The 27,462-nt window shown below is 40.5% G+C and overlaps 1 protein-coding gene across 1 annotated transcript; it reads left to right on the forward strand.

Moving 5' to 3' along the window:
- Window positions 1-9,301: 9,301 nt before the first annotated feature.
- XB5863530.L (estradiol 17-beta-dehydrogenase 12-B-like L homeolog) lies at window positions 9,302-26,554 on the forward strand (the record flags this gene model as incomplete). Its single annotated transcript, NM_001092608.1, is given in 11 exon segments — window positions 9,302-9,688; window positions 11,998-12,044; window positions 12,116-12,191; window positions 14,082-14,192; window positions 16,335-16,402; window positions 19,624-19,668; window positions 19,869-19,903; window positions 20,127-20,208; window positions 21,322-21,387; window positions 23,050-23,199; window positions 26,337-26,554. Coding segments are annotated over 11 exon segments (969 nt in total). The 3' UTR covers window positions 26,454-26,554.
- Window positions 26,555-27,462: the final 908 nt, after the last annotated feature.

Below are 27,462 nucleotides of genomic sequence, written 5' to 3' on the forward strand. Positions count from 1 at the left end.
CGGCCCTTTAAATAGAAATCTCTTATCAGTGCCGTAACATCGGTGAGATACATTTAATCACCCGCTACCATTTTATTCTTTTACATATTATTTCATTTCTATTCCCAGCTGTACATTAGCAATTGTATAATGACAATGAAAGTGCCGCCGTACAATACACAAAGATTGTATATACAGTATATAAAGGATATAATCATTCCACCAAAGGGAAGGGGTAAATAGTTTCATTACACTATATGGGTCGGTACCAGACACTAGAGAACTACTGTTCAACCCACTGGCAAGTACAACAGTGTGTAGAAGCGACACAACTTACTACAAACTCACACTGTACCAGAAAAGCAAGATCTGCAGCACTTGTACCCTTTCACTGCTGATGTGTTTAGTTATACATGCATACAGCATCCACCTATCAGGATTATGTAGTATCCCATAGCAGCCAATTGCATGAATGCCTTTATGGCTTAATGGCTGCCCCCATGGCTACACAGCAGCTTGTTTATATAAACTATAGTAGTATTTAGCTGTTATCTACTGTGTATCCTGTGCTTGAATGGCTGCCCCCATGGCTACACAGCAGCTTGTTTATATAAACTATAGTAGTACTTATCTGTTATCTACTGTGTGTCCTGTGCTTGAATGGCTGCCCCCGTGGCTACACAGCAGCTTGTTTATATAAACTATAGTAGTACTTATCTGTTATCTACTGTGTATCCTGTGCTTGAATGGCTGCCCCCGTGGCTACACAGCAGCTTGTTTATATAAACTATAGTAGTACTTATCTGTTATCTACTGTGTATCCTGTGCTTGAATGGCTGCCCCCGTGGCTACACAGCAGCTTGTTTATATAAACTATAGTAGTACTTATCCGTTATCTACTGTGTATCCTGTGCTTGTTTATATAAACTATAATAGTACTTATCTGTTATCTACTGTGTATCCTGTGCTTGAATGGCTGCCCCCATGGCTACACAGCAGATTGTTTATATAAACTATAGTAGTACTAATCTGTTATCTACTGTGTATCCTGTGCTTGAATGGCTGCCCCCATGGCTACACAGCAGATTGTTTATATAAACTATAGTAGTACTAATCTGTTATCTACTGTGTATCCTGTGCTTGAATGGCTGCCCCCATGGCTACACAGCAGCTTGTTTATATAAACTATAGTAGTACTTATCTGTTATCTACTGTGTATCCTGTGCTTGAATGGCTGCCCCCATGGCTACACAGCAGCTTGTTTATATAAACTATAGTAGTACTTATCTGTTATCTACTGTGTATCCTGTGCTTGAATGGCTGCCCCCATGGCTACACAGCAGCTTGTTTATATAAACTATAGTAGTACTTATGTGTTATCTACTGTGTATCCTGTGCTTGAATGGCTGCCCCCATGGCTACACAGCAGCTTGTTTATATAAACTATAGTAGTACTAATTTGTTATCTACTGTGTATCCTGTGCTTGAATGGCTGCCCCCATGGCTACACAGCAGCTTGTTTATATAAACTATAGTAGTACTTATCTGTTATCTACTGTGTATCCTGTGCTTGAATGGCTGCCCCTGTGGCTACACAGCAGCTTGTTTATATAAACTATAGTAGTACTTATCTGTTATCTACTGTGTATCCTGTGCTTGAATGGCTGCCCCCATGGCTACACAGCAGATTGTTTATATAAACTATAGTAGTACTAATCTGTTATCTACTGTGTATCCTGTGCTTGAATGGCTGCCCCCATGGCTACACAGCAGCTTGTTTATATAAACTATAGTAGTACTTATCTGTTATCTACTGTGTATCCTGTGCTTGAATGGCTGCCCCCATGGCTACACAGCAGCTTGTTTATATAAACTATAGTAGTACTTATCCGTTATCTACTGTGTATCCTGTGCTTGTTTATATAAACTATAATAGTACTTATCTGTTATCTACTGTGTATCCTGTGCTTGAATGGCTGCCCCCATGGCTACACAGCAGATTGTTTATATAAACTATAGTAGTACTAATCTGTTATCTACTGTGTATCCTGTGCTTGAATGGCTGCCCCCATGGCTACACAGCAGCTTGTTTATATAAACTATAGTAGTACTTATCTGTTATCTACTGTGTATCCTGTGCTTGAATGGCTGCCCCCATGGCTACACAGCAGCTTGTTTATATAAACTATAGTAGTACTTATCTGTTATCTACTGTGTATCCTGTGCTTGAATGGCTGCCCCCATGGCTACACAGCAGCTTGTTTATATAAACTATAGTAGTACTTATGTGTTATCTACTGTGTATCCTGTGCTTGAATGGCTGCCCCCATGGCTACACAGCAGCTTGTTTATATAAACTATAGTAGTACTAATCTGTTATCTACTGTGTATCCTGTGCTTGAATGGCTGCCCCCATGGCTACACAGCAGCTTGTTTATATAAACTATAGTAGTACTTATCTGTTATCTACTGTGTATCCTGTGCTTGAATGGCTGCCCCTGTGGCTACACAGCAGCTTGTTTATATAAACTATAGTAGTACTTATCTGTTATCTACTGTGTATCCTGTGCTTGAATGGCTGCCCCCATGGCTACACAGCAGATTGTTTATATAAACTATAGTAAGTACTAATCTGTTATCTACTGTGTATCCTGTGCTTGAATGGCTGCCCCCATGGCTACACAGCAGCTTGTTTATATAAACTATAGTAGTACTTATCTGTTATCTACTGTGTATCCTGTGCTTGAATGGCTGCCCCCATGGCTACACAGCAGCTTGTTTATATAAACTATAGTAGTACTTATCTGTTATCTACTGTGTATCCTGTGCTTGAATGGCTGCCCCCATGGCTACACAGCAGCTTGTTTATATAAACTATAGTAGTACTTATGTGTTATCTACTGTGTATCCTGTGCTTGAATGGCTGCCCCCATGGCTACACAGCAGCTTGTTTATATAAACTATAGTAGTACTTATCTGTTATCTACTGTGTATCCTGTGCTTGAATGGCTGCCCCCATGGCTACACAGCAGCTTGTTTATATAAACTATAGTAGTACTTATCTGTTATCTACTGTGTATCCTGTGCTTGAATGGCTGCCCCCGTGGCTACACAGCAGCTTGTTTATATAAACTATAGTAGTACTTATCTGTTATCTACTGTGTATCCTGTGCTTGAATGGCTGCCCCCGTGGCTACACAGCAGCTTGTTTATATAAACTATAGTAGTACTTATCTGTTATCTACTGTGTATCCTGTGCTTGAATGGCTGCCCCCGTGGCTACACAGCAGCTTGTTTATATAAACTATAGTAGTACTTATCTGTTATCTACTGTGTATCCTGTGCTTGTTTATATAAACTATAGTAGTACTTATCTGTTATCTACTGTGTATCCTGTGCTTGAATGGCTGCCCCCATGGCTACACAGCAGCTTGTTTATATAAACTATAGTAGTACTTATGTGTTATCTACTGTGTATCCTGTGCTTGAATGGCTGCCCCCATGGCTACACAGCAGCTTGTTTATATAAACTATAGTAGTACTAATCTGTTATCTACTGTGTATCCTGTGCTTGAATGGCTGCCCCCATGGCTACACAGCAGCTTGTTTATATAAACTATAGTAGTACTTATCTGTTATCTACTGTGTATCCTGTGCTTGAATGGCTGCCCCTGTGGCTACACAGCAGCTTGTTTATATAAACTATAGTAGTACTTATCTGTTATCTACTGTGTATCCTGTGCTTGAATGGCTGCCCCCGTGGCTACACAGCAGCTTGTTTATATAAACTATAGTAGTACTAATCTGTTATCTACTGTGTATCCTGTGCTTGAATGGCTGCCCCCATGGCTACACAGCAGCTTGTTTATATAAACTATAGTAGTACTTATCTGTTATCTACTGTGTATCCTGTGCTTGAATGGCTGCCACCATGGCTACACAGCAGCTTGTTTATATAAACTATAGTAGTACTTATCTGTTATCTACTGTGTATCCTGTGCTTGAATGGCTGCCCCCATGGCTACACAGCAGCTTGTTTATATAAACTATAGTAGTACTAATCTGTTATCTACTGTGTATCCTGTGCTTGAATGGCTGCCCCCATGGCTACACAGCAGCTTGTTTATATAAAACTATAGTAGTACTTATCTGTTATCTACTGTGTATCCTGTGCTTGAATGGCTGCCCCCGTGGCTACACAGCAGCTTGTTTATATAAACTATAGTAGTACTTATCTGTTATCTACTGTGTATCCTGTGCTTGAATGGCTGCCCCCGTGGCTACACAGCAGCTTGTTTATATAAACTATAGTAGTACTTATCTGTTATCTACTGTGTATCCTGTGCTTGTTTATATAAACTATAATAGTACTTATCTGTTATCTACTGTGTATCCTGTGCTTGAATGACTGCCCCCATGGCTACACAGCAGATTGTTTATATAAACTATAGTAGTACTAATCTGTTATCTACTGTGTATCCTGTGCTTGAATGGCTGCCCCCATGGCTACACAGCAGATTGTTTATATAAACTATAGTAGTACTAATCTGTTATCTACTGTGTATCCTGTGCTTGAATGGCTGCCCCCATGGCTACACAGCAGCTTGTTTATATAAACTATAGTAGTACTTATCTGTTATCTACTGTGTATCCTGTGCTTGAATGGCTGCCCCCATGGCTACACAGCAGCTTGTTTATATAAACTATAGTAGTACTTATCTGTTATCTACTGTGTATCCTGTGCTTGAATGGCTGCCCCCATGGCTACACAGCAGCTTGTTTATATAAACTATAGTAGTACTTATGTGTTATCTACTGTGTATCCTGTGCTTGAATGGCTGCCCCCATGGCTACACAGCAGCTTGTTTATATAAACTATAGTAGTACTAATCTGTTATCTACTGTGTATGCTGTGCTTGAATGGCTGCCCCCATGGCTACACAGCAGCTTGTTTATATAAACTATAGTAGTACTTATCTGTTATATACTGTGTATCCTGTGCTTGAATGGCTGCCCCCATGGCTACACAGCAGCTTGTTTATATAAACTATAGTAGTACTTATGTGTTATCTACTGTGTATCCTGTGCTTGAATGGCTGCCCCCATGGCTACACAGCAGCTTGTTTATATAAACTATAGTAGTACTAATCTGTTATCTACTGTGTATCATGTGCTTGAATGGCTGCCCCCATGGCTACACAGCAGCTTGTTTATATAAACTATAGTAGTACTTATCTGTTATCTACTGTGTATCCTGTGCTTGAATGGCGGCCCCGTGGCTACACAGCAGCTTGTTTATATAAACTATAGTAGTACTTATCTGTTATCTACTGTGTATCCTGTGCTTGAATGGCTGCCCCCATGTCTACACAGCAGCTTGTTTATATAAACTATAGTAGTACTTATCTGTTATCTACTGTGTATCCTGTGCTTGAATGGCTGCCCCCATGGCTACACAGCAGATTGTTTATATAAACTATAGTAGTACTAATCTGTTATCTACTGTGTATCCTGTGCTTGAATGGCTGCCCCCATGGCTACACAGCAGATTGTTTATATAAACTATAGTAGTACTAATCTGTTATCTACTGTGTATCCTGTGCTTGAATGGCTGCCCCCATGGCTACACAGCAGCTTGTTTATATAAACTATAGTAGTACTTATCTGTTATCTACTGTGTATCCTGTGCTTGAATGGCTGCCCCCATGGCTACACAGCAGCTTGTTTATATAAACTATAGTAGTACTTATCTGTTATCTACTGTGTATCCTGTGCTTGAATGGCTGCCCCCGTGGCTACACAGCAGCTTGTTTATATAAACTATAGTAGTACTTATCTGTTATCTACTGTGTATCCTGTGCTTGAATGGCTGCCCCCGTGGCTACACAGCAGCTTGTTTATATAAACTATAGTAGTACTTATCTGTTATCTACTGTGTATCCTGTGCTTGTTTATATAAACTATAATAGTACTTATCTGTTATCTACTGTGTATCCTGTGCTTGAATGGCTGCCCCCATGGCTACACAGCAGATTGTTTATATAAACTATAGTAGTACTAATCTGTTATCTACTGTGTATCCTGTGCTTGAATGGCTGCCCCCATGGCTACACAGCAGATTGTTTATATAAACTATAGTAGTACTAATCTGTTATCTACTGTGTATCCTGTGCTTGAATGGCTGCCCCCATGGCTACACAGCAGCTTGTTTATATAAACTATAGTAGTACTTATCTGTTATCTACTGTGTATCCTGTGCTTGAATGGCTGCCACCATGGCTACACAGCAGCTTGTTTATATAAACTATAGTAGTACTTATCTGTTATCTAATGTGTATCCTGTGCTTGAATGGCTGCCCCCATGGCTACACAGCAGCTTGTTTATATAAACTATAGTAGTACTTATCTGTTATCTACTGTGTATCCTGTGCTTGAATGGCTGCCCCCATGGCTACACAGCAGCTGATACTACAGGGCTGATTATTACATGATGCAGACAGCACTGGATTGAGCTGCGATGCAATGGGAGTCTAAAGAAGGCTGCATTTGTTTGAATGGAGGCCCTATTGTTCTTGGGACTGGGAGTTGCTGACTGCCGGGGGCAGGTCTAGTTGTTTATTTTAACCACTCCCCTCCATGGCTCAATGCAGGTGTGAATGGGGAGGCAATTCTGGGGGAAGGGGTCAGATATATATATTTTTTTTTTAAGTTTTTACTTAACACTTGGCTATACATGAAATCAGTGCAACATTACAAGTACACAAATAGTCATATATCGTACCAAACCATTCACAGACAGTGGAACCATGTCAGTACACAGAACAAAATTCTGGAAAACCTTACTCATTAGTTGGTATGGGAAATACATCCACCCACTGACCCCTTGTCGGGAAGCCCTCTTGCTTCGTAGGTCAGTTTTATTAATTCACCAGATGAGTCCACTGTTTAATTGTGGGGGGTTGGGGTTGGATCCACTGCATAATAATAACCTTTCTTGCATAGAATAGTAAGGTTCTATACATAATTCTGGTGTGATTATAGGGAACTAGCTCGGCTACAGCACCCAGTAAGCAGCCTGAGGGGACAACACCAGGTCTAGATAATCACCGAGGCATCTCACCACGTTCCTCCAAAACGGTAGAATTACAGGACACTCCCAAATCATGTGAATGAAGTTTGCAGAAAGTTGATGGCAACGTGGACAGGCTGAGGATTTGTTAGGGAAAAGCCTATGTAATCTTGCAGGGGAGTAGTAGTGGAAATGTAAAATGTTAAAGTTGATTAATCTGTCTCTTGTTGAAACTAAGAAGTTGTAGCATTATCAGTGGCTTCTTCCCAGATATCCTCCGACATTGCTGGTATTGCCCCTTACCATTTGCGATGGGCCAGTTGGAAGGGAGAGGCCTCCCCCTCCTGCAGATTCTTATATAGGGAAGACACCAACTTCAGGGAGGTTGCCTTATGAAGAGTATTTCCAATGCCAAATTTGTGCATTATTGGGTTGTATCCCCTAAATTGAGCATTGAATGCATGTTTCAGTTGCATATATCTAAACTGGTCTATGGGAGTACCCAGCAGCCTCTCCTGTAGCTGGAGATGGAAAGGCACCTTAATCCAGTAGGTCACCCAGAGTTTTGACTTGTAACTTGGTCCAGTAAATAAAATCTGGGAGATTGCGGAAGTGCGTGAGATGTGAGTTGCCCCAAAGAGGGGTGTATGGCGAAATCAGAAATGGGGAGATTTTGTACATCCGCAGGGCGATTTGCCAGGCCAGATATGGTGTCCGAAGGAAAGGAGGCATTGGGTTTGAATCCTTCAATTTACGCATAGGACAGTGGATTAAAGACTCTAATGAGCCTAATTTTAGTTTGTGTAGAAGCATATTAGGGGTTTCAGCATTGGGATTGAACCGCTCTTGAATGTGGGACAGTTGTGCCGCTATGTAGTGCAACCATAGATCAGGAAGACTAAGACCCCCACGTGATGTGGGCGCTGTAAGGGATTTCCAAGAGATTCTAGGCTGTTTCCCAGCCCATATGAAGGTTAATAGCTCCGTGTTGAGCTTTCTAAAAAACTCTTTTGGTATAGCTGTTGGGGCAGAAATTTTGGGAGATAAATCATCTTGAAAATGTTGATCCTACCCCACATGGTAAGTGGAAGTTTTCGCCACTGTGTGACTGCTGTTGTGAATTTCGCCAATTGTGGAGATAGATTAAGATCTCGAAACTCTGATTCCTTCGGTGATATGTGGATTTCCCAGATATTTTATTTTGGACGCCCATTAAGGCTGTTATTTGCTGCTGAGAGGGAATATTGTCAATTGGCATTATAAGGGACTTGTCTCAGTTGATTTTAGACCAGAGTGACTACCAAAGTCTCGAATAATATCCAAAGCTGCCTGAAGTGATGGGCCGGGATCTGCCAAAAACAGGTGTATATCGTCCGCATACAAGGCAATACGCTCTTCCCAAGTCTTGTAGCGCAGACAATGGATTATGTCAGCCTTGCGTATCGCTATTGCAAGGGGTTCTATCGCTACAGCGAAGAGCAGGGGGGATAGCGGGCAACCCTGACAAGTGCCTCGGTGCAGTTTGAAGGGTTTAGAAATATTGTTATTGATGCGGACTTGTGCAGTGGGTTCTGCGTATAGCAATTGTGTCCAAGATATAAATTTAGGTCCGAAACCAAAGGCCTTGAGCGTCTCCCATAGATAGAGCCAATCTACGGTGTCGAAGGCTTTAGCGGAGTCTAAAGACACTATCACCCTTGAACCGGTGTTATCTTGCTCGAGTTGCAAGTTTGTATAAAGCCTACGTAAATGAATGGTAGTAGATTTACTTGGCATAAAACCTGACTGATCAGGGTGTATTATTGTTGTTATAACTTTCAGAAGTCTAGTGGCGAGCACTCTGGCCAGTAATTTTGCGTCAGTGTTGATCAATGAGATCGGCCGATAAGAGTCACATAAATCTGGGTTTTTGCCTGTTTTATGAATTAGTACTATAAGCGCCGAATATAGGGAGGGTGGAAGTTTGGGGTCAGATATTTTGCCTGTGGGGGAGCAGGACAATGGCCTCCTCCTTGTAGATGACACGTGATACCAACTGGGTGCCACTCACCCTGAGCTTGTTCACGCCTTTATATCGTCATGGTGACTTATCATATCCTTATATGTGACAACAGGGGGTACATTATTCACCATATAATCCCAAATGTGTAATTAAAACCTTCTTCTCCTCAAGTTCACAATAGAGACCATAGTGTGATTTGTTAAAGGGCCAGCACTCGTGTTTAGCAGGCTGAATAAATCATGGAATTGTGGGATCCCTTGCAGCACTAATTCAATGCTGTATTGGAGTGTATGGATGGAAGCAGCAGCCACCCATTGCCAGAAAGGGGAGGGATGACTATGGGTGCCGGGGCCCAGCCCAATCACTTAATGCTTCCAAGTGTCAGATTCTAAGCAGGAGGCGGAGTCAGTGACCCAGGAAGGCTCATTCGTTTTGCACCCTGCCCCAATCTGTCCAGAGCAGGATCATGGCTGTGCAGGAGGAGGAGGGCTGCCTCTCCCAGGGCTTTGCCCTCATTGGGGTGATCACCGTGGCCTATCTGGCCATCACCCAGGGCTGGAGGATTCTCTGTGGCTTCAGAGCCCACTTTCTCTCCCACTGGTGGAAGCCCAACCTCAGCCAGTATGGAACCTGGGCAGGTAAGTCACTCACTGTATGTAACTGCGCTACTGCATATGTGTCTGCACTGGCAACATCACAACTCTGATTACAGTGCAGGCAGCAGCATTACCACCCCTACCCCTTACACAGCACTGCCCCATACCCTGTATCCACAGTAGCAGCATCAGCACAGAGCAGGCAGTAACACGCCCGCCCCTTGTGTTTCTACAATAACTGGCAGTTTGCCCTGGCGGGTTAATGTCCACACAGACAAGTTAATACAAAACCTGCAGCAGAGACGGAATGTTTCTCACAGAATCTCATCATTTGTGTAGCGCACGCGCCTTCTTATACTGGTCTCCCAATAAGCCGACTTCTGCACAATTGTTTCATGAATGAGAACCAGCAGTGCAGCAAATATAAGCAGCTTAACAGATACTTTTGTCAACAGCAACTGGGCTGAGTTATACAGGTTGGGCAGGTTTGGGCAGGTAACCGCTATTTTACCAGATCATGTGACGGTAACAGCCCTGACTGTGTCTAATGGTCTCCAGCTGCCTTTCCTTTATTATACAGGATTATACAGCTCTGAGTATCACTCATTTATTATATGTGATAATGTACCCCCTACTGTAAATGATAAGGATATTAGAAGTCACTGAGGGGTTGTTCTGTGACCATATAAAGGCACAAGGCTGCAGGCTGAGTTATACAGGGAACTCTGAGTATCACTCATGTATTATAAGGATAATGTACCCCCTACTGTAAATGATAAGGATATTAGAAGTCACTGAGGGGTTGTTCTGTGACCATATAAAGACACAAGGCTGCAGGCTGAGTTATACAGGGAACTCTGAGTATCACTCATGTATTATAAGGGATAATGTACCCCCTACTGTAAATGATAAGGATATTAGAAGTCACTGAGGGGTTGTTCTGTGACCATATAAAGACACAAGGCTGCAGGCTGAGTTATACAGGGAACTCTGAGTATCACTCATGTATTATTAGGGATAATGTACCCCCTACTGTAAATGATAAGGATATTAGAAGTCACTGAGGGGTTGTTCTGTGACCATATAAAGGCACAAGGCTGCAGGCTGAGTTATACAGGGAACTCTGAGTGTCACTAATGTATTATAAGGGATAATGTACCCCCTACTGTAAATGATAAGGATATTAGAAGTCACTGAGGGGTTGTTCTGTGACCATATAAAGACACAAGGCTGCAGGCTGAGTTATACAGGGAACTCTGAGTATCACTCATGTATTATAAGGGATAATGTACCCCCTACTGTAAATGATAAGGATATTAGAAGTCACTGAGGGGTTGTTCTGTGACCATATAAAGACACAAGGCTGCAGGCTGAGTTATACAGGGAACTCTGAGTATCACTCATGTATTATTATGGATAATGTACCCCCTACTGTAAATGATAAGGATATTAGAAGTCACTGAGGGGTTGTTCTGTGACCATATAAAGACACAAGGCTGCAGGCTGAGTTATACAGGGAACTCTGAGTATCAATCATGTATTATAAGGGATAATGTACCCCCTACTGTAAATGATAAGGATATTAGAAGTCACTGAGAGGTTCTGTGACCATATAAAGGCACAAGGCTGCAGGCTGAGTTATACAGGGAACTCTGAGTATCACTCATGTATTATAAGGGATAATGTACCCCCTACTGTAAATGATAAGGATATTAGAAGTCACTGAGGGGTTGTTCTGTGACCATATAAAGACACAAGGCTGCAGGCTGAGTTATACAGGGAACTCTGAGTATCACTCATGTATTATAAGGGATAATGTACCCCCTACTGTAAATGATAAGGATATTAGAAGTCACTGAGGGGTTGTTCTGTGACCATATAAAGGCACAAGGCTGCAGGCTGAGTTATACAGGGAACTCTGAGTATCACTCATGTATTATAAGGGATAATGTACCCCCTACTGTAAATGATAAGGATATTAGAAGTCACTGAGGGGTTGTTCTGTCACCATATAAAGACACAAGGCTGCAGGCTGAGTTATACAGGGAACTCTGAGTATCACTCATGTATTATAAGGGATAATGTACCCCCTACTGTAAATGATAAGAATATTAGAAGTCACTGAGGGGTTGTTCTGTGACCATATAAAGGCACAAGGCTGCAGGCTGAGTTATACAGGGAACTCTGAGTATCACTCATGTATTATAAGGGATAATGTACCCCCTACTGTAAATGATAAGGATATTAGAAGTCACTGAGGGGTTCTGTGACCATATAAAGGCACAAGGCTGCAGGCTGAGTTATACAGGGATAATGGACCCACTAATAGATCTCTTTCCATTGTATTTTAGTGGTAACAGGAGCAACTGATGGGATTGGCAAATCATATGCAGAAGAGGTAAGCATTTACCTTTGGGCTGGTTTCGGTTCCGTACGAAAAATTCTCTTATAATCACATTTTGTCTCTAGTTGGCCCGGAGGGGGTTTGACATTGTGCTCATCAGTCGGAATGTGGAGAAGCTGCAGCGAGTGGCAGAAGGGATCGGTAAGGGGCTGAATTATTGTGAATTATGACCCAAAGCTGGATATGTAGAGTTTATAATAAATATATAGAAGTGAAAGAGGTTGAGAAAGTCAGATGTCCATCAGGTTCTCCAGATCAATCCTACCCTACATCAGGCTGGGCCACAGGAAGGAGAATAACTCCATTTATTTGTCTCTCTATTTCATTACTGTCCCCCCTTATATATTTATATATAGTGATCATATTCCCCTTATATATTTATATATAGTGATCATATCCCCTTATATATTTATATATAGTGATCATATCCCCTTATATATTTATATATAGTGATCATATCCCCCTTATATATTTATATATAGTGATCATATCCCCTTATATATTTATATATAGTGATCATATTCCCCTATATATTTATATATAGTGATCATATCCCCTTATATATTATATATAGTGATCATATTCCCCTTATATATTATATATATAGTGATCATATCCCCTTATATATTATATATAGTGATCATATCCCCTTATATATTTATATATAGTGATCATATTCCCCTTATATATTTATATATAGTGATCATATCCCCTTATATATTATATATAGTGATCATATCCCCTTATATATTTATATATAGTGATCATATCCCCTTATATATTTATATATAGTGATCATATCCCCCTTATATATTTATATATAGTGATCATATTCCCCCTTATTATTTATATATAGTGATCATATCCCCTTATATATTTATATATAGTGATCATATTCCCCTTATATATTTATAATATATGATCATATCCCCTTATATATTTATATATATGATCATAGGGCCCCTTATATATTTATATATAGTGATCAATCCTCCCTTTATATTATATATAATGATCATATCCCCTTACTATATTATATATAGTGATCATATCCCCTTATACATTTATATATAGTGATCATACCCCCCTTATTTATTTATATATAGTGATCATATCCCCTTATACATTATATATAGTGATCATTACCCCCTTATATATTTATATATAGTGATCATATCCCCTTATATATTTATATATAGTGATCATATCCCCCTTATATATTTATATATAGTGATCATATCCCCTTATATATTTATATATAGTGATCATATCCCCTTATATATTTATATATAGTGATCATATCCCCCTTATATATTTATATATAGTGATCATATCCCCTTATATATTTATATATAGTGATCATATTCCCCTTATATATTTATATATAGTGATCATATCCCCTTATATATTTATATATAGTGATCATATCCCCCTTATATATTTATATATAGTGATCATATCCCCCTTATATATTTATATATAGTGATCATATCCCCTTATATATTTATATATAGTGATCATATTCCCCTTTATATATTTATATATAGTGATCATATCCCCTTATATATTTATATATAGTGATCATATCCCCTTTATATATTTATATATAGTGATCATATCCCCTTATATATTTATATATAGTGATCATATCCCCTTATATATTTATATATAGTGATCATATCCCCCTTAACTGTCTCTTCTCCAGTGTAACAATCCCAACTTGTCTTTCCCCATAACTGATCCCTTCCATTCCCTTTATCAGCTTAGTCGCTCTTCTCTGTACTTTTTCTATGACTAATGACCCTTTTAAGCACTGGAAACCAAAACTGCACTCCTATTGTAGGTGAGACCCCTTTGTAAAGGTGAGAGAACCCCAAACGTAAATCTATACCCCTTTAATACAGGACAGAACCTTCCTGGCATTGCTTGCCACAGTTAAGTGTATTATTAACAGATATTTCTAGGTCAGTCTAGGATTTATTAGCACTGAATCTCACCATTCTTCTCCTGTCTTGTCCTTCTACTCATTAGAACAGAAGAGCGGGCGCAAGACCAAGATAATCCAGGCAGACTTCACAGGAGATGTTGGGATCTACACACCCATAGAGGAAGGTCTGAAGGGACTGGATATAGGAATCCTGGGTAATATAGATCCAACACAATGATTCAATATTTGTCATTTAGGCCAGAGATACACAATGCAAAAGTATAAATATTATAATTTAAAAAAGACTAACAATATACAGCCAGATATGGTGTATATATGAACCTGAGGCCCACGGTGAGATTTACAACCTTAAATGGTAACTATCCAAATGAAAATGTAATATAAGCTTCACCACACCGAAATATGTAAATTTCTAAAAATAATAAAAATTCTGTAATGTTTCTGGAATAATTAAGTTAGTCTTCACAATTCTCCTCCCATCGCCTCTCTCTTCATGCAAGAGTCGGAGTGAGATTAGGGGGCCGATTCACCAAGCGTCGAATATCGAGGGTTAATTAACCCTCGATATTCGACTGGGAATTAAAATCCTTCGACTTCGAATATCGAAGTCGAAGGATTTTAGCGCAAATAGTTTGATCGAAGGAATAATCGTCCGATCGAACGATTAAATCCTTCGGATCGAACGATTCGAAGGATTTTAATCCAACGATCGAACGATTATCCTTCGACCAAAAAAATTTAGGAAAGCCTATGGGGACCTTCCCCATAGGCTAACATTGGGTTCGGTAGCTTTTAGATGGCGAACTAGGGGGTCGAAGTTTTTTCTTATAGAGACAGTACTTCGACTATCGAATAGTCGAATAGTCGAACGATTTTTAGTTCGAATCCTTCGATTCGAAGTCAAAGGTCGAAGTAGCCCATTCAATGGTCGAAGTAGCCCAAAAAACACTTCGAAATTCGAAGTTTTTTTACTTCGAATCCTTCACTCGAGCTTGGTGAATTGGCCCCTAGGTGTAATACAGCCTTTGGGGGTCTCCTTTTGCCTAGAAGATGTATTAGGGCTGACTAGAAATCCTGTCTCTCTAGATGCAGGCTATGTGCCAGAGTCAGTTATTTTGTTAGATTTCGTTTGTGCTGGAATTGAGTGAACTCTAACACATCTGTTAGGAAAGGGAGCCCCTCAGGAAAGATATATTAGATCTGTCAATCAACATCTGACTCCTGCATGAAGAGCGGCAGAAGAAGAAGGAGTTCTTTTTTCTACAACTGCATTTTAGATAAGCCTGGCTGCTTCAGTAATCCATGGATCTGTAACTTCCTCCTCCTTCCCCAGTATGTCTCGTCTCTTTCGCTCTTTCTTTGTGAGCATGTGTTTATAAGTTTGGTTACTCACTTGAAATAAGGTGGTCTCTTATCTGCACATTAGGGTGTAGGGTGGTGTATCTATCCAACCAAGACAGACTGAGAATGCAATCTAGAGCTGGACATACATGACCAGATTTGGCCAAATGTACTGTACCATCCATGTCCTTAGGGTTCAGCCAAGCACCCTGTTTTACCATTACATTGCAGCTGATCTATCCAAACTGCCAGTTCTGCTTGTTGGTGGCAGATGAGAAGGTGAATTGCAGAAGGCACTGTGCAAAGTGCAAAAAGAGTCAAATTTCCCTCGAAGAGGGGTGCAAAGTCCAAAAAGAGTCCAAGCCTTTGGCAATGCTCTATCCAAGAGGGGTACAAAGTGCAACTTTCCGGGGGGGGGGCAATTGTGCTCCTTAATGCCCTAGCACTTGCACCCTAGGGAAAAGCATATGACCCCCATGTGTATGGCCAACCATATGGTTTGCAGCTGACTAGTCAGGCACCATGATGATCACACAATGTGCAACGTCTCGGAAACTGGCACAAAGCAGGGACACATTTTACTTTGTTATTGGGGATTAATGGATTTTGGAAAGAGCCTTCCTACAGCAGCTAGGAGAAAGTCCAGGGGGGTCCTGACACAGCCATAGTGAACCCCAATGTCTCAGAAGAAAAATGCCCCTAGCCAGGAGCTACACATGCTGCTTACTCAACAACAACCACCTTAGCAGAGGGAGTTTTTTTCCAGACCCCTTGGGATGAACCGGTTTCTCCACAATGTACCTTCAGGGTGGCTGAGCAACATTCCATGTCCCTCACTGCCAATTCTACCCTGAAAATGGGGAACTGTGTGAAAAAGGGGAAAGCACATTCCTTCAGCCAAACAACATGGACTTGTATAGCTCAGCATTGGTCACAATGGGCAACTGTTGTCTGACCACCTTTACTTTACACCCTATGCTTCTTCTCTGTTACAGTAAATAATGTTGGGATGACATATTCTGATAATGCAGCCAGATTCCTTGATGTTCCAAATGTTAAAAAGGTAAGCAGCATTTATGGTCCATGCAGACCTCCATGTTTTAGTTCATTCTCAATTATTTTTTATGACGCCTCTCTCCAGAACTGCTAATTTGTTGATTTGTGACCCTAGTATCAGCCAGATATCAGACATGATTTACCATTAGTCTTACTATACATGCCTTCTTCTGCTCTATCATTCAGCCAGCTTCCTGGTTGTTGGGAGTAGTTGGGAATACAGTGGTGGGTGAAAGTTTTTGAACCCTTTACAATTTTTCTATAACATCATCTGATTTTCAAACAAGTAATAAAAGTAGATGAAGGAAACCTAGTTAAACAAATGAAACAAATTATTATATTTGGCCATGTATTTATTGAAAAACATGATCCAATAACATTTCTGTGTGTGGCAAAAGTAAGTGAGTCTGCATTCTCTTACTTTCGCACAGTATATGGTGTGACTACAATAATGGCAACTAAACATTTTGCCATGATTCTCACTCCATGGCACTAGCTACTATGTATTCAATCATTAACTTGATGTATCTGAAAACAGAGATAATCAAGGTTGTTTGGCTTTAAAATAAGGAGATGTTCTCTTAGGGCAGAAACATACATGGAGATTTGGGGAGATTTAGTCACCTGGCGACAAATAGGGTTGCCACCTTTTCTGGAAAAAAATAGATCTATCTTTTTTTAATAACATTGGGATTGATCATCATTTTTACCGACCAGGCCGGTAAAATACCGGCCAGATGGCAACCCTAGCAACAAATCGCCTCTCCTTGGACGACTAATCTTCCCGGACTGCCTTCCCGCTGGCTAGGATGCCATCACCGGCAGGATGGCACTCGGAATCCTTTCTTTTTCTGCCCGAAGTTTCCTCTTGAAGCAACTTTGGAAAATGAATCGCTCTGCCATCCCACCGGCAATTTAGATTCTAGCCAGTGGGAAGGCAGTTCGTTGAGATTAGTCATCTGAAGAAGAGGTGATTTGTCGCCGGCTACGAATCTCCCCGAATCTTCACGTGTGTCCCTGCCCTTACTGCAGAGCAGGAAAGCCCAGAGATAGGACCTTCATGCCATTGGTGATATACATTGCTGGTATTCAGTCATGTGACTTTGGCTGTGTTGGTCACAGATGGAAAGTCTCTGGGTCTTCTAAAGCTATGTGCCTGATCTCCATTAGAATGAATACCAACCCTAATAAGTTCTCATGAGCCACCTTTCACAGTCAAAAGGGATTAGCACCAGTCGCAAATTCAGAATTGGGAATAAAACTTCCACCAAACTGAGGCATGCATGGTGGGCCAATTAGATAGCAGTATAGGTAGACTACTTTAGGTACGAGCCAGGATCTTGATTACGTTGAAACCAATGACAGCTGATCCTATGGGAAACATTTGGCGAGAATAGCCAGTCCAGTCAGTTTTGTACAGTAAGAACCTCCCCAAAAAGGACCTGTAGCTGACTATGTTTATTGGGGGTCTTCTACCCAGGGTGCAGGATGAATTCAGGCTTCCTACAATGACATAATCTTGCAGTAGTGGTTATCAACTTTAGGGTTGGTACCGTTGCTCAAAGCAGAGGACAGGGTACCCAAGCACGAAGATCAAATGGAATTACATGTTGTAATACATAGACTCTACTTAAAGAACAAGGAAAGTCCCTAAACCTGCACTTCGTCTAAAGGTGGCCATAGACAGAGTGAGCAGATCTCTCCCCAATATGCCCACCTTGAGGTGGGAAATATCGGACCGATCCTTAGGGCCCAACGATGGGATCATAGTACAGGTGGTTGAGTTGTGGGACCACATCAACGAACAGATGCGATCCAACTGGATTTTAAGCCCTGCCCGATCAACATCTGGCCCACTTTCGACCAGATATTGATCGGGAAAGCCTTTTTGAAGGGCCACATACACGGGCCAATAAAAGTTGAATACAGACGAGTCAGCAGCTTTTATTGGCCAGTGTATGGCCACCTTCACAAAAGTCCACCCCAGCCTCCTGCTAACTGCTGCATTTTATTCCCTGAAATCTCCTTACTTTTAAAAAATAAGAGCCCAAGAAAATCCTCCTCGTTTTCAAGATTGCAGGGGCCATATTGGATCCACTTACATCATCATTCTGACTCCTTGTGCACATTTGCCACCTAGTGGCAACCATGGTTTTTGTTAATTTTACTGGGTTTCTGTGTGCTGGGTCTTGGGGATTATTTATTAAAGTCCATTTTTTGCTGGTCAGACTTTTAAAGGGGAAAAACACAATTTTTTCATAGTAAAAAAATTATGGTGTTAAAAGTCAGAATGAAAAAGTACTCTAACTCAGACCTGCCGAGTTCATGTAGAAGTCAATGGCAAATGTCCCATTGATATGCGATTCATTCCGAAGATTTAGTGGCTTTCAGGTGTCAAATCCAAAAAAGTCGGAGGTTTTGGGCATCAAATCCAAAAATGTTGGAGGTTTCAGGCCTCTAAAAAAAGTCACAGTTTTAGAAGCTGGGTAAGAGGTTTCAGTTTGCTTTTTATGCATTCTTTCAGACGGGCAACATTTAATTCTACATCAGACAAGTAACAGATGTGCCAACACTATACCAAACTGTCTGTCCACCACCAGTTGGCAGTTCCAACACACCAATGAATCCCAATGAAATACATTTTTTTTCTTCATGAGTTCAACTACCAACAGCATTGCCAAATAATCCTGCCGACTATGGCATTTGCTGTGCAGAGGTCAATAGGAACTAGAAATGCCGATGAACTCACAGAGACACAGGACTGAAAGGCTTAATAATATTAATTTAAAAAAAATTTATGACAGTATGTTTCACTAAATCTCAATGTGAATGGTCAGACAGAGAGTCCATGGCTAACCATGCAGTATATATAGTGAGGACCATGTATGTGTGTGGTTTAGCCCCCCCCATGTCACCCTAGGGTTGCCACCTCGCCTATATTTTACCAGCCTTATAAAAGGGTTACTGACAATATTATCAACAGTTGCCCTTTCGCACCAAAGGGTAATAATATTGTTACTCTGCTTGTGATGAGAGGACCGGAGGAAAATCTAATATTAAATGGAGCTGCTGCCAAAGGGGAAAAACAAATATGGGCCTGGTTTGGGCAGGGCTGTGAGACTTATTGGATATGAACTGCCAGATTAGTCAACCTTCAGAATTATTTACCAAGTAAACAGGCCCTGCCTTATATCCTAACCTCATTTATTTTCTCTTATTTTCCCACAGCGGGTAATAGAGGTCATCAACTGCAACGTCATGTCCGTATTGCACGTAAGAGACTTTTAGATCCTCTTGAAGGGACCAACACTCCCATGGTAGGGCCACACAGACAGAAGGGGCTGTGAGTTTTCCCCTCCACTTCAGAAGGTTCAACCCCCTGTAAGGGAGGCACTATGAAGCCAACAGAAGGCCCTCCCCTTATAGGGTGACACAATGATGCTATAGTGACTGTCTAACATTTTTTTCTGCAGATGACCAACATTGTGCTTCCAGACATGCTGAAGAAGTAAGTATAAGGTTCATTGTATCCGTGTACCACCCCTATGTGACTATGTCTTTGATAACATGAGAGGCAACCATGGGGCACCTGACGCAAAGGTGTGTAATGAAGTGCTGGGAAATGTATTTCAGCAACATCTGTATAAGGCTGTATAAGTGTCTTCAAAACCTAGTAGGGTGGATGTTAAACATGTACTCAATGTCACCGGCCATCCTTCTCTTTCTCTTAGGAAGAAAGGTCTTATCATCAATATCGCCTCTGAAGCTGGAACTCTTCCCTACCCCATGATTGCAGTGTACAGTTCAACTAAGGTACAAATTCCCAAACTGGACTAAGGACCCATGGATTCACTCAAAACAGGGGATGCACAGTATGCCTTTCTCACTTAAAGGGGTGCAGCTCACTTTAAAATTAACTTTAAGGGTGATGTGATGCAGACTGTAATATTCTAAGGTTGTATTACTTGAATCTCACAACTAACAGCTAGGCAGATTAAAATACAGTCAAAAGGTTATACTTGATGGACGTGTGTCTTTTCAACCTAACTTACTATGTTAGTATGTCTTGTCTATTGGTTACTGGGGTCAGTGACAACCATAAATTGTTTTCAGTCGCAGGATGGAAATAAAAAGATTGATAAGGCTGAACAGATCATTGAAATAATTAAGCTACAGCTAATTGTGCATCCAGAACAATCCTTCTCTACATGTGGAGTTGCTCTTTTGTTTTAATTAGACTGTCATGGAGTTTCTATGCAATGAGCCATGGTTGACCTGAAACACATGATGAACTGCTGGTTGACCACCAGTTGGGCAGGTTAGGGTTGAGTGCAGGTCAGACCGGGGAAGTACATTAATCCACTGCTCTCAAAGATTCCCTGTCTTGGAAGCACAGGCTGGTACAGAAATAGGGTGCAAAGAGAGAAGACGTGGGTAAGGGTTGGGCATGAGTCCTACAACGGCAACAATTAGCAGGTTATGGTCAGGTGTGGGATAAGGTTTTGTGGGTTAAGGTCGGATGCAGGTTGTTTTTCCAGACCTACACGCCACTAAAAGGCAGCTATAGAAATCCCAGTGCTCTCCAACTGATCAGGCCACGGGCCCAACGGACAAAGATCGTATGATGGGCCACACGCATTATTGGCATCTTTACATTCTTCTGATCTTTGGTGCAACGAGCACAAATGATTATAACAGCAGGTAGTGAAAAGGGTCTATGGCCAACATTTTATATTGGCAGATTTAATGTTCAAATGTGTGTGATCCCCGAGCCGACCGATATCCAAAGCACCTAAGAATTGGTGGGTCACATAAAATATTTCTTTGTTTCATACCATATTATTATTATTTAGTTCTTCTTGAGCTAAATATGTCTCTCATTCTATTTCACTCTCGTATAATTTTCCTTGTTTTTCTTTTCCATAGGTCTTTGTGGATTACTTCTCTCGATGCCTGCAAACAGAATACAGTTCCCAAGGAATCAGAGTCCAGGTAAATCTTCCTGTGCAGAGGCAGCTCCTACAATCAGAAGAAATGGAATACTGGAGCTTTCAGTCATTTCTATAACAAGAAACCAGCAGCAGGCTGGTGTTATAGGGTTTGTGAACTCATTTCATCGTTTCCAACCCTACTGGGGGAAACGGAGTCGGACTGGCACGCTGGGAACTGTGAGAAACCTGGTGGGCCCACTTTGGCACATTGGCAGGCAATATGGAGCACAGAGAGGAAATTTGTCCCGTGTTTATAAATGAGCTCATGCGTGTTATACGGATTGCAGGAAGAATATGTAAGGAATTATTATCTTATGAAATTACTACAGTTTATATTCATATTTTTTGGTTTTCTCTTTAATCTTTAGAGGTTTATAGGTGCTGAACGGTGACATACCGTATATACTCGAGTATAAGCCGTCCCGAGTATAAGCCGAGGTACCTAATTTTACCTCCCAAAACTGGGAAAGCTTATTGACTCGAGTATAAGCCGAGGGTGAGAAATGCAGCAGCTTCTGGTAAGTTTCAATCAAAAAATTGAGGGTTTCTGCTCCCATCGGAGGTGCCGGCGTCTCGTTTTTGGATGCCGGCGACCATTCTTGGACGCCGGCGAATATTCTTGGAGACTATTCTTGGACGCCGGCGACTATTTTTGGAGGCGGGCGACTATTCTTGGACGCCGGCGACCGTTTTTGAACTTGACCCGCGTATAAGCCGAGGTAGAGTTTTTCAGCATATTTTGGGGGATGAAAAACTCGGCTTATACTCGAGTATATACGGCAGGGGTCCCCAACCTTTTTTTACCCGTGAGCCACATTCAAATGTAAAAAGAGTTGGAGAGCAACACAAGCATAAAATAGTCCCTTGGGGTGCCAAATAAGGACTGTGATTGGCTCTTTGGTTGCCCCTATGTGGACTGGCAGCCTACAAGAGGCTCTACTTGGTACTATACTTAGTTTTTATGCAATTAAAACTTGCTTCCAAGCCTGGAATTCAAAAATAAGCTTCTGCTTTGAGGACACAGAGAGCAACATCGCGGGCTACTGGTTGGGGATCACTGATATACGGTATACATGTAGGATAAGCCTATACAAAGGCATACTACTTAATGTTCCCAAATGAAAAATCTGGACAATGTAGACATGTTCCCAGCCTGCCCAGCTGCATGCAACCATGCCTCCAAATCACCCAAACACTTGCCACTTTACCATAAAGTCTTATTTTTGGGTCCACAAATCGGGATTGTCCTTTCTAAGAGGGGCGGTTGGGAGGTATGCAAAGTGTGAGGAGTTACAGTTATCAGTTGTGTTATCGCTGTGCTTTGTGCTTACTGTATGTAGTTAAATATATGGGAACCCAGACAGGTCTAACCAACCAGCTTGGGGCAGATATATTAACGTGTGGTATAAGAGTTCATCACAAAAAAAACTCACCCAGTTTCTATTTACAATTTGATACATTACATTCTTACAATGCCTAGCTTGTACTAGTAGACTGAGGCTAGCCTCAACCTGTAATCAGATAGAGACATTAGAGATCGAGCAAGCTGACTATAGTGGTGATTCTGATTCTCTTGGTTCAGCATTTTTCATAAAGTAGGAAAAACATTGTGCAGAACGTTGTCATTTTCCAAGGACTTATTACCACCCTTCTCTCTTCACAGTCAGTCTTGCCTCTCTTGGTTTCCACCAATATGACGTTTGGGATAAAGAGTAACATATTCGTGAAGAGCTCAGACAGCTTTGCCTATGATGCGCTAAACACAGTAGGAGTCACCACTCGTACTCATGGCTGCCTCTCTCATGATCTTCAGGTACGTTCTAATACTGCTCTCCTTTGTCACAAAAAGCAGTTGAGATGGTGAGAAGAAGCCAGGAGAACTAATTTAGAGTTGTGCATCAGAAGAAGGACACTTTGTCATAAGAACATTGGTTTTGAGAATTTATTTTTTAGGTTTCTACACTGTGGATTAGATGCTTGATAATAATTAATCATATCATTCAATTAATTAACTTTCCGTCTGCAGCCTTATATCCTCTGGCTGCAAAATCAATGTACGAACTAAGGATTGAGAATGAACATCTAGTAGCCAAATACTATACAACAAAATCCATAAAGGGTAGAAGTGCATAATGAAATCTGTTATTATGCCTGTTTTTTGCAATTTGCACCCCACCTTCCACATCATAAATGACCTCTAATGTTAATTTTAGCAGAAAAAGCATGGAAATTGAGATTATTCTTACACATATTTCTAAATCTGTGTAAGAGTTATAATTTACATTGGCACTAGTTTAACACCACGGCATGGAAAATCAAACACATTTATAAATCTGTATAATCTTTGCAGCCATGTTACATAGTTACATAGTTAAATTGGGTTGAAAAAAGACAAAGTCCATCAAGTTCAACCCCTCCAAATGAAAACCTAGCCCCATATACATACCCCTCCCTACTTTTAATTAAATTATATATACCCATATCTATATTAACTATAGAGCTTAATATCACAATAGCCTTTGTATTATGTCTGTCCAAAAAATCATCCAAGCCATTCTTAAAGGCATTAACTGAATCAGCATCACAACATCACCCGGCAGTGCATTCCCCAACCTCACTGTCCTCACTGTGATGAACCCCCTACTCTGTTCCTTTAAATGAAACTTCTTTTCCTCTAGTCTGAAGGGGAGGCCTCTGGTACGTGATTCTCTTTATGGGTAAAAAGGTCCCCTGCTATTTGTCTATAATGTCCTCTAATGTACTTGTAAAGTCTAATCATGTCCCCTCACAAGCGCCTTTTTTCCCCCAGAGAAAACAACCCCAACCTTGTCAGTCTCCCCTCATAATTTAACTCTTCCCTCCCTCTAACCAGTTTAGTTGCACTTAGTCTCTGCACTCTCTCCAGCTCATTTATATCCCTCTTAAGGACTGGAGTCCAAAACTGCCCCCATACTCCAGATGAGGCCTCACCAGGGACCTATAATGAGACATAATTATGTTTTCATCCCTTGAGTTAATGCCCTTTTTTATACAAGAACTTTATTTGCTTTAGTAGCCACAGAATGACACTGCCCAGAATTGGACAACTTGTTATCTACAAAGACCCCAAGATCCTTCTCATTTAAGGAAACTCCCAACACACTGCCATTTAGTGTATAACTTGCGTTTATATTATTTTTGCCAAAGTGCATAACCTGCATTTATCAACATTGAACCTCATTTTCCAGTTTGCTGCCCAGTTTTCCAGTTTAGACAAATCACTGTGCAAAGTGGCAGCATCCTGCGTGGTACCTATAGTTCTGCACAATTTAGTCTCATCTGCACAAATAGAAACAGTACTTTCAATGGCCACCTCCAGGTCATTAATAAACAAGTTGAAAAGCAAGGGACCTAGTACAGAGCCCTGCGGTACTCCACTAACAACACTGGTCCAATTAGAAAATGTTCCATTTACCACCACTCTTTGTAGTCTATCTTTTAGCCAGTTCTCTATCCAGGTACAAATACTATGTTCCAGGCCAACATTCCTTCATTTAACCAGTAACCTTTTGTGTGGCACTGTATCAAATGCTTTAGCAAAGTCTAAGTAAATCACATCCACTGCCATCCCAGAATCCAGGTCTCTACTTACATTCTCATAAAAAGAAATTAAGTTAGTCTGGCGAGATCTATTACGCATAAAACCATGCTGGCACAAACTATTAGTATTATGATTTGCTATGAAGTCCAGTATCTTATCCATTATTAACCCTTCAAAAAGCTTTCCTATCACTGACGTCAGACTAACTGGCCTATAGTTTTGAGAACGGGATCCTTTTTTGAATAGAGGCACCACATTAGCAATTCGCCAGTCTCTCGGCACTATGCCAGATCTAAATGAGTCCTGAAAAATTAAGTAAAGAGGTTTGGCAATCACAGAGCTAAGCTCGCTAATTACCCTGGGATGAATACCATCTGGCCCCGGACCTTTGTTAATCTTAACATGTTCTAGTCTCTTTTGAATTTCCTCATGTGTGAACCATGCATCATTAGTTGTATTACTAGAATTGGGACTGTTAAGAAGGAAACCTTCATTAACTGGTTCCTCATTTGTGTAGACAGATGAAAAATATGAGTTCAGAATCTGCGCTTTTATTTTGTTTTCATCAACCAGCTGAACCCCCTCTGATAGTAAAGGTTCCACCCCTTCCTGCTTCATTTTTTTACTATTAACACATTTAAAAAAATAATTTTGGATTTTTTTTTTACTGCTTGCTGCAATATCCTTTTCTATATCAATTTTAGCTTGCCTTATAGCTTCTTTGCATGATTTATTGGCCTCCTTGTACCTTATAAATGATTCGGCTGTACCAGCTAACTTGAAAGCCTTAAAAGCAGGTCTTTTCTTACCCACCTCAACACCAACGCTTCTATTGAACCAAAAAGGTTTTGCTTTGCAACGACATTCCTTGCTTACAAGTGGAATATACTGACAGGTATATTTATTAAGCAGCATTTTAAAGACTTCCCATTTTTGTTCTGTGTTTAACCCTGTGAAAAGCATTTCCCACTCAATATGTTGCAGAGATGCCCTTATACTGTCACAGTTTGCACGTCTGAAATTTAGTGTTTTAGTTCCTCCCTTATAGAATTGCTTCTGCAACAAGGGTTGTAACCATTTAAATTCACAATCCAGTCACATGCTTCATCCCACCAGGTCTCAGTCATACCAATGTGATACTGACAAACTCTGTGCATTTGCCAGCATACAGCAAATCTGGTGTAGAAAGAGGTACTAGCTTGAAAAGTAGTGTCAAAATGGGTGCGCCACTTTTTTTACATTATAATTTTTTCTCTGGCAAGAAAAACAATTGAGTAAAACAATGGAGTAATTTTAGGTGTTAGTCTTCTGAAGAAAACATGTTCCCTCCATTCTCGGTTTGAAACATTTTCCTGCTTTTCTCTTTGCAGCATTTCTTCGTACATCTTTTTATCACAGATTTTATCCTCTCCTCAAGTGCCACCAATTTCTTTATTTTGAGAGCTACAAAGGCACTAGAGAAGATGGGAACCATGAAAAAAGACTAGATGTGTCAAGAGGCTGTGTGGCAAGAGTCATTGTATCCAGCAACAAGTTCAAGCTGCCAACTGTGTTCATGGGATTCATTAAAGCCTATAATTTTAAAATAAAAAAAGTTTTGGCGGCCGTAATGTTTGAATTATGAATTATGAAGTTATCTAATTTAAAATACCATAAAGACATCAATTAACATAGGCGGTAAGGTTGCAAAACAACCCCCAAATTCCTCAAAGAAAGAGAAAGGAAACATAGTACATTCAAATAACTCACAGTATTGTCTAAATACGATGAGATTAACAGTACTCCGAAATTTACTGATTTTCGAGGTTGAGGAAAGAAAATTTGAATCAACAAATGCAGTGACAATTTAACACAAAAATGTGGCAGACTATTCCTGGGCACATTTTTTTCTTAGAACAAGTTGCATGCCAACGAGAATCATTTAAATGAGGCTAAAAAAACTCGAGTATTTTAATGAACTGGCAAAATAAAGGTGTTAGAGACTATTCATCGACTTGGATGTCTTAAGGAATCATATGGGCTCGAAATGATTTCAGGTATCACAATAAGTAGGCGTTCTAAAAGTGGAGATTTCCAAAATGTATTCCAATGATTCTTTTGATGTGTTTTTGTAATAAACAAACTGTGCCACTTTTTTTTTTAGGACAGTCCTAAATTTTTGAGCTACAATGAGAGCCACATTGTCATGAAATGCTCTTGATGAGGCCACTTCTGTCCAGTGTGGATCTATTGTATGTACATTGTTCTGCTGTACATTGCTGAATACATAAGTAACATTATATAAATAATAATATACATAGAGAATTATATGGCACTAAATGGATCATTTAAAACACCACTGCTGCTTTACTGTCCAATCCTAAGTAAAAATATTGTCCACTGTAATTTTACTCTTTATCTTCCATAACATTTTAAAAACATTACTAGCAACAGTAGTGCCCACTGGGCAGTCATGTATGTACACAAGGCACTTATTTATTAAAATGCCAAAGAAGC

This window comes from Xenopus laevis, chromosome 3S, assembly GCF_017654675.1.
Source record: "Xenopus laevis strain J_2021 chromosome 3S, Xenopus_laevis_v10.1, whole genome shotgun sequence".
Classification (NCBI taxonomy): domain Eukaryota; kingdom Metazoa; phylum Chordata; class Amphibia; order Anura; family Pipidae; genus Xenopus; species Xenopus laevis.